The 12,430-nt window shown below is 36.2% G+C and overlaps 1 protein-coding gene across 1 annotated transcript; it reads right to left on the bottom strand.

Moving 5' to 3' along the window:
• Positions 1–48: 48 nt before the first annotated feature.
• On the bottom strand, positions 49–12,414 carry LOC111323366 (centromere/kinetochore protein zw10 homolog). The gene is made up of 23 exons (XM_088745766.1): positions 12,224–12,414; positions 11,324–11,458; positions 10,347–10,454; positions 9,605–9,685; positions 9,218–9,280; positions 8,423–8,564; positions 7,745–7,782; positions 7,546–7,582; positions 7,152–7,200; positions 5,952–6,037; positions 5,708–5,836; positions 5,396–5,475; positions 5,105–5,168; positions 4,882–4,955; positions 4,603–4,749; positions 4,196–4,341; positions 3,996–4,077; positions 2,875–3,060; positions 2,384–2,488; positions 1,612–1,743; positions 1,159–1,278; positions 525–626; positions 49–427 (listed from the first exon to the last, which is right to left on the bottom strand). Exons 1-23 carry the CDS (start codon positions 12,389–12,391, stop codon positions 311–313), a joined length of 2,391 nt encoding a protein of 796 aa, XP_088601892.1. The 5' UTR covers positions 12,392–12,414; the 3' UTR covers positions 49–310.
• Positions 12,415–12,430: the final 16 nt, after the last annotated feature.

The raw sequence follows: 12,430 nt of genomic DNA, 5'->3' as shown, positions 1-12,430 counted from the left end.
AATCTCCAACCACACAATGGTGATAATTAATTCCACACGTTTCCTCTCTGTAGTGTTCTCCTCTTCAGGCAGTAAAACGTTTTTTATTAATTTACTTACTTGTTACTGCCGGACATCTCTTAGAATTCTTGAAAATTTAACAGGTAAAAAGGATTGCTCTACTGGTTTGAAAATTTCTTATACCAGTCCTGCTTCTAATAAGGGAAAACTCTGTCCATGGAGGGGTGATGCTTTGACTTAACTCAGAAATATGAATCATTGAGGAATTTGTAAGTGTCTATAATGTCTGCTTGACAGTCATTTGATTGCACTATGCTTGTACTGGCTTTATCTTGTCCAACGCAGCTGCTCTTCGGTCGGTGTTCTGGAAGAGGGCCCTTATCAAGCCTCTCACTTCTTGAGCTGTAAACTCATGTGCCAAGGGACCCTGGTGGAAAACATCAAAACAAGTAACAACTGTAATAACCAACACATGTTTGGAAACATATTAAAACCTTTGTTTAGATAGTTACAAATGAAAATACCTTTCCATCTGCCCATCTATCCACAATGTCTTGTAAACTGGCTTCCAATATCGCTATCAGCTCTTTGTAACGAATCCAGTGAGGTACAACTGTGCATAAGTTCTGAAACACAAACAGTGCATTTTGGAGATCGTTCTATGAAAGCCAGTAGTGGTAAGGACCAAACCTTCACAAAAGTGATTCTTAAGGGTGAAACCCTTTGAGCAACTAGCAATGTACTTTGGTATAATATAACCTGCTCTGTTTGCACATTAAATAAGTCACATTAGCAGCAGCTAACAGAGTTCAGTTATATAGTTCCATGTATACTCTCTCAAAGTAAACATTTGTAAATAGTTGAAGGCTTAGTACAGGGTGTTCAATGAGAAATCTGTATCTGAAAAAAAAAAGTGTTCAGTAACAGCTAAATATTCTCTGTTTAATAAGAACAGCTCTGGCCATAGAAATTAAGTTGGAGTATTATGCCCAGTAGCCAGAGAATTAAATAATAATAATAATAATAACAATAGGTCTTTGTTTTTAAGCAAAAATACATGCTAAAACAAGAAAATTTACATAAAAATAATTACAAAATAATTCTTCAATGAGCAATGCTCAATGAACACTCTGACTTTTTGTCTGTGTTATGTTTTACCCAGCTGTTTTCTACTGCTTCTGAGGCTGCTTCCTCTGTATTTTGGAATATTTCAGACCCTCGCTCAACAAGTATGGAGAGTAATGAGTGAAGCTGGTGTGCCTCTTCTGTTGAAATATCCTATCATGAAAGTAATGACAAAATATCATTAGTTACTGCAAATTTTTTTTTCTTAAGGGAGTTTCATAGACTATGAGAACAACCTTAGAAAAAAATACTTCTGACACAAGGTTTTTGATGATTAACCTTCATGTGTGAGGAAAGTAAATCAGTAAAAGTTTGTCCTGTAGTCTGACTGTCTGGGTGAGAGTTTTTCGAAAGAGAACGATTATCATCGCTACTTACTTTACTCTGATGATGCGCTTGGTCCATATGGCTACAACCTCACAATAGTATTCCACAATAAAGCCCTCTTGCCTGGTTAGTAATAAGTTATTTCCTTGTTTGCCTTACCTCAAGCTGGATAACTTCCCATGCTATGTTTTTAAGGACGTCATCAAATAAGGCTCCCAAGGACTGACAGTAAATATCAACTGGTAAAATACCATTCCATACTTTTCCAAGATTTGTCAAGATATGTAAAATCTGAAACGTAATGAAACAAGTGATCAACATGTAACTTCTCCTTATAATATCCATTAATTATTCGGCAAACAGGTGACGAGAATACTCAAACTTATCAGGTACATATTGTTATCTTGATCTAACGCCAAATCCTCATGGCTAATTTACAAGGAAATGTGTGGTAGCTAGAAGAGAGAATTAACAACAAGATTTTAGGAGTTAATGGGTTAACTGATGAAAACTTGGTGTAGAAGGTATTGTCAGCTCAAGGCAATTCTTCTGGTCAGAAAAGTATTTAGTTGGTAGTTGTGGATTACCTGAAAATTAAAAATTGTAGATTGCTGTCTGTACCATTCCTTGTATTTAAAAAAAAAATTTTTCTTTCCTTTTTCAGTTTTTTAATGATTTTACAAAAATTACAAGATTACAATTTACCATATAACAATATAATAATAATAATAATAATAGTAAAATTACAAAAATTAATTTTAAATCAATCTACTAGTTCAAATTATGGACAATAACATTATTTTCCCTTATGTACATCTTTTAAAAGAAAAGGAGGGATGAGAATGGAGGAAACCCACAGCACTGAAATAACTTACTGGAGAAAATTATAATTTATTAATTTTTGTATTTGTACAGTTCTTTGTATACTTACCTGTTTCATTGTTCTCTCAACCTGTAATCCTTTTTCATCCTCATGCACATTAGCAAAGCCTTTGGTTGACTGCAAAACTTCCAACAAACTAGATCTTTGCTTCCGCTGCGAACAGAAAAGAATTTACTGAAGAACTCTTTCACTTAACCCTTTGAGTGATTAGAATCTAGCTTCTTTTTACAATATCACCCCTGAATCACACATGAAGGTCAGGAAAATAAAGGAAATGATCACCAACTAAAGGAGCTCTTGATTGTTAAACAAATTCTCCTTGTCAGCACCTTAGGAAATGTATAAAGAAGAGTATGGAGAATGTGCATGCTGATGTTTAGACTCAATCTGACACTTGTCCTGCGAGTCATTAAGTTGTAAAAATTGAAGTAATTTTAAGTTATGGAAATGGATTTACATGTAGAAGCCCTCTTAGATCATGATGTTCAATTGGTATACATGGCAAAAATGGTAACAAAAATATCTAACAAAATACTAACCAGTTGTTCGAGGAAACATTTCTCCCCCATATGTCTTATGGTTGGCACCAGATCCACAAACGTAGCCACACTCTGATTAAGAGGTTCTGGCAACTTGGATCTGAACTGATGTCCAAGGGTAAGAAGGTGATGGGCAATGTACATGCAGTTGTTATGGTGCAGCGCAGACAACTGAGGCAATGTGCTCTGAAGGGAGAAAAACACAAGGTGCAGGATGTAAGTGGTGACGAATCAAGTATGTATGTAAGTATATACGAATATTATACAGGGTAGCCCAGTTTAGCAGATAGCTAGTTTAAATGGAACCCTGTGAACCCCCACCCATCCCACCCCAGGAGAGGACGTCCACCACACAGTAATCTCGTGTGTGGGAAATTAACGTCTCTTACCCCTAACCCTACTGGAGACGGGGCCTACAGTTTATTCATCCTTATCCGAGAAGACTAGAATATCTATCCATTTCTTGATATTATAGAAAAGAAGCAAATTGTCCTCAGTTCTTTTAAGACCACAAGTATTGGTCCGGCCAGGGCTTCAACCCTTGACCTCCTGCACAACACAATCCGGCGCTCTAACCAATTGAGCTAACCGGGGTTTCAAGAAGAACAGAATGTATGGAAATGATCCTCACAGTAATGAACCCTAATTATGTCGTAGTGGAAATAAGGCCTGGAAAAAATTCAAGCCTGTACGGAGTTTGAACCCATATGATCTCTACGATACCGGTGCAGTGCAGAACAGAATGTTATGCACTATATGCTGGTGTTTATTGTATATGTTTTACTCCAAATTTGTGCAAAAAGAATTGACACTGAACACAATTGTACCTTGTGACTGTGATGAGTCTCGCTAATAGACTAAGTGTATGAATGGTTAACCCCATAAATTATGCCCAGTCCTTTCTTGTAAGTCACGCATGTCAATTCATACTCCTCCCTTTAAGGAACAATTTGTGAGAAAGAAAAAAAACTTGCTAAAGAACAAAGCAAGGAGATCCCCCTTTTGGTTTCACCAAGAACACCATAGATTTGTAGAATGTTATTTTCTACAGCAGGGTTGAATTACTGCTATATTGTGGGCACACCCTGACTTCTAAAAGAATGAATGGGTCATAAACTCACCAAGTGCTTTTGATGATAGGTAGGTACAACGTTACAGTATAACTCAAACATGTTGCGAACGCTGTAGAAGAGCTGAATAGCACTGGAAAAGGAAAAAAAACAAAGCAAGTAAACTTAACATAAAGTGAGTATTAATTAAAATTAAAAGGCAGAACTGTGCTTTACAAGACTTTTAGTGATATTGTTGCTTCAGTGTATACCATTGTGGGGTGGACTGTGTTGCTTCTATCAAAGTTTTGTAAGCCAGATTCATCAGTTTCTCTGTACTCTCACTGATTCGGCAGGATGGAAGGCAGAATGTAAACTTGCTTAGGGTGTTGGTTGGATCTCTCTGCAATGGTTCATGCTGAAAAAAGATATTATTATTAATTGATGGCTCATATTTTCATGACAAGTATAGGCCTTCTAAGAAATCTCTTCTACTTGCCACTTGATAATTAGGGATTTATCATAGATTCTACAGAACCAAAACTTGAATGACCATACAAAATATGGTTACCATACAGCATAGTACAGCTATATCAATGAGGAGAATATTTTTCTTAAGCAACCTACAACTGAATTTTTAAAAACATGAGGCAAAATTGCAACAATGTTTGTGAAATACCTTGACTCCTTTCTTGTTATCTGATAATGCTTTCTGTATATCACCCAAACTTAATAGAACCCCCTTGTCTTTGTTGCTGTCCACCAACACAGTGTTGTGAATGTCATCTTTCATCAGATCACGTGCCCTGACAAGAAGATCTTGGCACTAAAAAATCACAATTAAAAGCAAAAAAAAAAAGAACAGAACTTGAAGTCAGACTAAAACAATGAATTCCTGATGATTAAAACAGTCAAGATCCTTAAAACAATTAAAAGACAAGAAACAAACTTAATATACCTTTTTGTTCCCAAAGTGAATACCAACATCCTTTGCATATGATGTGAGATTGTTTGTTCCTTTAGGGACTAAACCTGTATGATAACAAAATATTTGAGCAACAAACCAAAACATGAGCTCAAAAGAATAGCTGCTTGAACCAATAATTTGATTTTTGCAATGATAACAAGTTGGGCATCATGAAAAGACAACAAACTGTTAAAAGAAATTTTCAGTACTGTACCTAAAGACACAAGATTTATCTCAAATTCCTCAGTGGTTTTAATGACATCTTGGTACTTTTCCAACTAAAAAAAAAATATATAGAATAAAATTAATGTAATATACTGAATTCCACTACACACTGAAGGATCTTGCAAGATTATTGGCAGAAGTTTGAAAGGATCCCTGCTTAAGTCCTCATACAATCCCAATGTGTTGAATTCCCGGTTTGGAAAATAGTGGTTAACTTTCAAAAATACCGTGTGTACTAGATGAAGTTAAAAATGTGAATCCAAGAATTAAGTTGGTATACCTGTGCACTTGTGGTAGGAACTGATTTCTTGAGACACTCTGCAATAATAGTTTCTGACAGATCAGGCCATACATATTCACCTGAAGAATAAGAAATAAAACTTGTTTATAAATACAAAAAACAGAATAATTGATAATTGGTTAATATACTAGGTGTTGAATAATAATCTCGTCTCTACTATTTGAACATGATTTTTTTTGTCCGCAATTTGTCAGCACATTATTTTCTATTTTTCCAGGGTAAAGGAAATTAAAATTTCCATGTACTTTTTCAGGAATTCAAGACTGTATACAAATCCTTGATGAAACTTACCCAGTTTAGCAAAAAGTAAAGAACTTGACACATTGAGTTCCTTTGACTTTTCCTCATCTTCTTTCCTACTTCCATCAAAGAAGTTTCTCAAAACAACCAGGATTTCTGAGAACTTTGAATACAGCAAGGCTGAAATTAAAAAACAGTGTTGGGGGCATATATAATTAAAAGGTCTCTCCTCTAGAAGGTTTCCTATCGTCACTAAATTCAAAAATTAAACAAAAAAAAACCTGCATTTACTTACTAGGATCAATGATCTTTTTTCCACTTTCCTTTGCAAATGACACAGTTGTAGTTTCTTGTTTTGTTTTATCAACTTGAGGCTTTAAGCTTTAGAAAATAAAAGTTGATTAAGAAATTAAGAAGTCCACATGCTTCAAAACCTTTTAACTCCTGGAAGTGATTAACAGGCAACTTCTCCCTATAATATCCATAAGTTATCCAGGAAACAGGTAATGAGAAGACTCAAACTTATCAGGTTGAAGTTGTCATCTTGATCGAACACAAAATTCTTGTATCTAATTTCCAAGGAAATGTGTATCAGCTGGAGGGGAGAATTAACAATCAGATCTTGAGAATTAAATGGTTAAACTCTGAAGATGCCTCTCTCTACCCAGGAGTAAAATCAAGTGCCTCTTAAAAATAAGCCTAATAGCCCTTTACACCCTTGAAATCAGTTATTCAACTCTTTACACTCTATTATCAGTATGCATATTCTCCATACTGTTCTAAACCGCCTCCTGGTTAGTTCAATGGATAGAGCGCTGGACTGTTGTGCAGGAGGTAGAGGATTCAAGCCCCGGCCGGACCAACACTCAAGGTCTTAATTAAATATAATTCAGAAGAGTAATTAATATTCTACCTTTCTATAACATCAAGAAATGGTTAGATTATTCTAGTCTTCTCGGATAGGGACGAATAAATGGAGGTCCCGTCTCCTGCAGGGTTAGGGGTAGGAGACATTAATTTCCCACGCACAAGATTACAGTGTGATGGATGTCCTCCCCTGGGGTGGGATGGGTGGGATTTATTGAGTGGACTACTCGCATGGTTTGCATATGTTCTGTTCTAGTCCTACCCTACTGCGGTAATGCAGTGAAAATGGTTAGAAAAATAAATACACTTCCTAACTTGCTGACAGGGAGAATTTGTCTAACAAGTAAGAGCTTCTCTTGTTGTTGATCATTACCTTTATTCTCGTGACATCAAAGTGTGATTCAGGGGTGAAATTGTAAGGAGAAATTAGATGCTGGTCACTCTGCAGCTGAGGGGTCAGAGGATTAAGGATGCCAGTTGAAACGCTCAGAAGTTAATGGCATTGTACTACAATTCCATTCATTAGGATAAAGAGATACTCAGCCACTGTGTGCAAGAAAAACTGGGATAGGTGTATACAGCATAAGCTGGTTATTAATCGTCAATTCACTTGAAAATATTACATTACCTGGGAAACAGTATTATGGGACGAAATATAAACTGTACCAGCCTCTTTCCTACATGAATAAAAATACCAAATGTTAAAATGCGATATTTTAAAGTTCACACAGCAACCAGGTGGAGAATCAGACATGGTTTGATGCTACTCTGGTTTTAACTAAAGATTTAATTAATGAATGTAACCAAAATTACAATTCATAGACCCAATGTTTCGACACTGTATAGTGCCTTCCTCAGGGGTGCTCTGATCTTGCAACAAGAGGCCCTTTTATATGCTCACTTATTAGCTGCCATTTTTTCTGACAAGGTGTAACTGGTGTAAAGTAGTAAGCCTTAAAATGCCTTTGTTGAGTCCACAAAGCTTTTTTTATACAAGAGATTCAGAAATTGCACCACATTACCAAATGCTCTCAATCTTTTTTCCAAAATACCAAGTACCTGGAAACATAGAAGATAAAAGAAACCGAACTTGTTAGAACTTGTAAAGCTTCGAAAGCAAATGCAAGAAGCAAGAGCCATTAAGTTACTCTGACGTTTCTGTCATTCACAAGTCAGTCACAAATGCAGCCTTGTTGTCATGGTAATTAGGATCAAACTTACTTCCATTGCTTGAAGGACAGTACTCATTGAACAGCCAGCTGCCAATAAAAATATCAAATTTCACAAATCAATGCAAGCCAATCGTGTCCATGATAATTATTAATTTTAGTTCACCCTTCAACTCCTACAGGTAATAAACATCTAATTTCTCTCAGCAATAACATGCCTGGATCAAACAGTAACATTACGAGAATAGAGCAAATGATCACCAACTAAAGAAGCTCTTTCAAGGTTGTTAAACAAATTCTCCTTGTCAGCATCTTTGGAAATGTGTAAAGAACAGTATGGAAAATAATTTTATGCATACTGGTGTTAAGATGACATAAAGGGTTAACAAAAGAATTAAATCCATCAACGACAGCAGCTTGCGGATATATATTTGTTTAGAATGGATGTACATTTGAAAAAGAATTTTATTTGTTTTCATTTTAGTTCAGATTTGGCAGAAAAATCAAGATTGCGGGAGTTCGTTCATAATCCTAATGGTAAGCCATTCCCCTTTTGTTTAGGAGTTCTCAAAAAAGCCAGACAGCATACTACAGAAACAATGTGGCAGTCTTCAGGCTACAAAGGGAGAGAGAAGTCCTGGAGAGAACTGTTCTGTTGTCAATATGACAGAGTTTACTGTTTTTAGAACCTGAGGAGAATTCATGACCAGAGTCTAAAGTGTTTGCTCACTTGGGTCTAGCTTGAGTTGTGTTTTCAGATGTCCCTGCCTGTTGTCTAGTGATGCTGTAGTAGGTGTTGTCCATGCAATACTTTTGGTCCACACCCTCTCCAGTGTTGCTGTCAGTTGAGCTTTCTGTCTTCCCCATTCCTCCTGCAATATATTGATATTTTTTCCATATTACATATTAGGTTGGGCTGAACACATTCTTTGCAGATTCTGCCATCAGCTCGTCAGGGCTAAGATTGGCTAGTCACCTGAGTATCCATGGCAGAAGATCTCCCCCATCCAGACTACCACCCCACCCTTTGGATGACTACATGGTCCCCCCCCCCTCGATAGACAAGCAAAAAACATCATGGAGAAGATTAGTCCATGTGATAAGAACACCATAAACTCTTATTTAGGCAAAAAGGGAACTTATAAGTCATATGATAAATAAGGGATATCACATGTCCATGTGGAGATACAAAATTTCTCTTGGAGTGTTGAAAAATATTTCGCGGGTTAGTGAGCAAACAAGTGAAATTTTTTCCAACACAAGAAGAGAAATTTCATATCTCCAAACAGCTATGTAGTTTTCTGTTTATTATATAAACACCAATGAAAAGCCAAACCATTTCACTTTCACTACGTTATTATGTATTAACCATAGTAATGGTGTTGTTTTCATGTGTGAAGATAACATGCTATTTTCACATGTGAAGATGTCACGTTTTTATGTAAAAGCTCACCTGGCATTTCTTTGGTGTTTATTTAATAAATAAATAATACAATTGCAACTACTGAAAGAGATGATCCCTCACTCTAAGGGCAATGAAAATCCGTCCTTCCTGGCCAGCTTTAGGCAAATCAGACAGGAGCTCTTTCTATCAAAAGAAAAAAATTGTAACAATAACTGTTTTAATTATCACCACTAATACAAGTAAATGACTCACTGATTCAAATCCAAGAGTAAGAGTTAATTGTATAAGTTTGAGTGTTATTGATTGTCCAAGTGTGGCCTTAAAAAAGATTTTTTACTTTTAAAGAGGCTGACATTTCAACAAATGAACTTTTCAAAAACCTGAGCAAAAGTTGACATCAAAGACAAGTCGTATCGATTGCATCTAGTTTTCCTTATTAAGAGATTCATGTCTGCTGTTTCTGAAGCCCAAGTTGAAGTCTACTCCCTCAATAACTTTATCTCTTACCACAGATTGCACAAGCTTAGCTGCATTATAATATGCAGCCTTACTAAGTTCCCCAGGGAAGGCATCCAATGCTTCATGTATCTACAGTTAATAATCATAAAAACTTTTATTTATATAGTGCTCATATCCTGAGCTCATGGGGCTTTACAATACTGTGCAGGGGACTTTTACCAGACTGCTAAGCAGTTTACAATCAAATAAAGGCCAATCTAACAGATGCCCCCTCTCCCCAGTTCCCGGCCAGTAAACAGGCCACACCACATCACAGTAATCTCGTGAGTGGGTTCTTTAACATCCCCTGCCTAACCAAATTAACTATTAATTGATAGATGCAGGAGACGGGACCTACGGTTTATTCGTCAACGGTTATCCAATAAGACTAGAATGTCTATCCATTTCTTGATGTTATAGAAAGGTAGCACATTCTCAGTTACTTTAAGACCCTGAGTGTTGGTCTGGCCGGGGACCAACAAAACACTTTATAATACATAGGTTGGTCATCAAGAAGAAATTTAACATCCTATGGGACAGGAAATTAAGTGAATGCTGCCTGGAAAATTAATGGATGTGTTTCTTTACAAGTTTGAAGTTGCAAATTTTGTTGTAGGTTAGTAATTTTAAGACAAGTGTCTTCACATCTTGAAAGATATAACATTGTATCATCAGCAACTTTTGAAATATCTAAGTTTGTTTTGTCACAAAAAATTTCATAAATATTGAATGACTACATGGCATTGTTTACCTTATGGAGTCTTTTGAGGAGCTCTGCAATGGCTTCAGTCTCTCTCAGATGTTTCACAAGGTCACCATGTTCCCGAGCGGCAGCATCAAGAGGACCTTCCACAGTACTCTTGCACAAGGAAAAACAAAAGCATAAGTTGTCAAAAATTACAATTCAACTGACAAAGCCTACTTCACATTCCCTTGCACATATCACAGGAAGACATGTGTTTGCACTGAAGTGAAGCAACTAAGGAATAACATTTACACTACTGCTTTGAAAATGTATTAAAACAATTGGTTTATCTGATTTACTCTGGCAAAGGGCTAACGGTCGAAACATTAGCTTATGACCCTCATTACAGTTGTTGATTTACATTATAAACTCAGTTGATAAAACAAAATTTTCTTGTAATAATCCCCATTGATGCAGCATCACAGTTTCCTCAGAAACTTGCCCCCTATTTATTTGTTGGTTTGTCTGTCAGTTATATGTTCATTCAGATATGAACCACTAGGAAAGTTTGAAGAGCTCTAAAAAGAAGCTATTGTTGCTATTGGCTGTACCTCGAGTAACTCTTAGCAGCTTTTGTGGCCCACGATGTTTGCTTCATATGTCAATAACAACACACCGACATACATACCTCTTATTAACCAAGCGTGAGGGCCGTACTGGGAGAATATCCGCCCGCGGTCTTGACAGTACGGACCGAGCACAGCGAGGACTGTACAAAAAAGACCGAGGGCCGATATTCTCCCAGTACGGTCCCGAGCAAGCTTGGTTAATAAGAGATTTATTGTACGACTGAAGTTCAAAGGGACACAAGTGCGGTATCACGATTTGGGACCATTCGGGACAGTACCCGGTCCAATACTTAAAGAATATTGGACCGGCAATAGAGCATTTTGATTGGTTAATTTAGTTATTGGCCCTCTGACTGCCCGAGTCGTGTAATAAAAACCAATATTGGTTAATTGAGTAACAAAATTCTCACCAACCTTCAATCTACCAGAAACATTTTGAATTTCAGTAAGAAGGTTGTTTACATTCCAGTTCATTTCAAAGGTTGAATTACTGAAATCTAAAAATTCATCAAATGTGTATTCCTTGTAGATTGCCTGCAGGACCTCTGCCTGAAAGGGAGATGTGTGTAAATGGATCAATTAGATGATAAATTTGCAGTTCCAAAACTTTTGCCCCAAGTTTTTTTTTTGTCTAGCTAGATAACAATCCTAACAAAATCTGAGGTCCATCAACATCTTTGTTCCCAAAAAACCATAAAATATATCAATGTTTCTGAAGAATACAATAAACCCAATTTCGAATTACAGCATGCACCAATTGAAAATTAATACACCCCGTTCAATAATCTCCTACAAAGTTTCAACCGATCAATCTCGAGGTTCTAAATAACTCCTGATGAGTTTAAATCATAATATAATCGAATCAGCTTTTCCTTAATTTCAGTTGAAAAAAACACATTAATGGTTTGTGGTTAACTGTGAATTATTCACAAACCAAATTTTTCTGAAAAGGTCAAACTGCGAAAATATAATAATAACGAAAATTAAGCAAGAAACTTTTACCATAAAGAGAGCTACAGGAAATTTACCAAAAATTTTAAAGCATAAATAATTAGAAAAAAACAGCAATAAAAATTTGTAGATCAGCAGGAATTAACAAAAATAAAAAAAAAAACCAATGCATTTACAATTATAATTTAACATCGATGCAAACCAGATCCAATTAAAATGCTATGGGTTGAATTTACTCCTTTTGTTTATTTTATAAAATAAAATTATATGAGGATAGCTACAAAATAAATAGTGGTTCTTGCCTTGAAAAAGAGACTGAAAAAGTCGATTCTTAACTTACGCTCTAAATAAAGAACGCATTACCTTCACTTCCTCTGCTTTCTGCAATGTTTTCTTTACACATGAGTTTATGTCTTCCTTTTCTAGACGACCAGACTTCAAAAGCACATCCGTGACAAGACTTGCACTATGCTTCGGCTTTTTGTGAGTCGCGCTAGCTGTAACATTTTCCTTTTCTTCTTCGTCCGCCATTTTGTTCTTGAGCTTCGCGCCAACAAATTTCAAATAAAT

The sequence above is a fragment of the Stylophora pistillata genome, chromosome 14 (genome assembly GCF_964205215.1).
Source record: "Stylophora pistillata chromosome 14, jaStyPist1.2, whole genome shotgun sequence".
Lineage (NCBI taxonomy): Eukaryota > Metazoa > Cnidaria > Anthozoa > Scleractinia > Pocilloporidae > Stylophora > Stylophora pistillata.
Note: the sequence above shows the minus strand (reverse complement) of the source record. Positions and strands in the feature narration are given on the sequence as shown.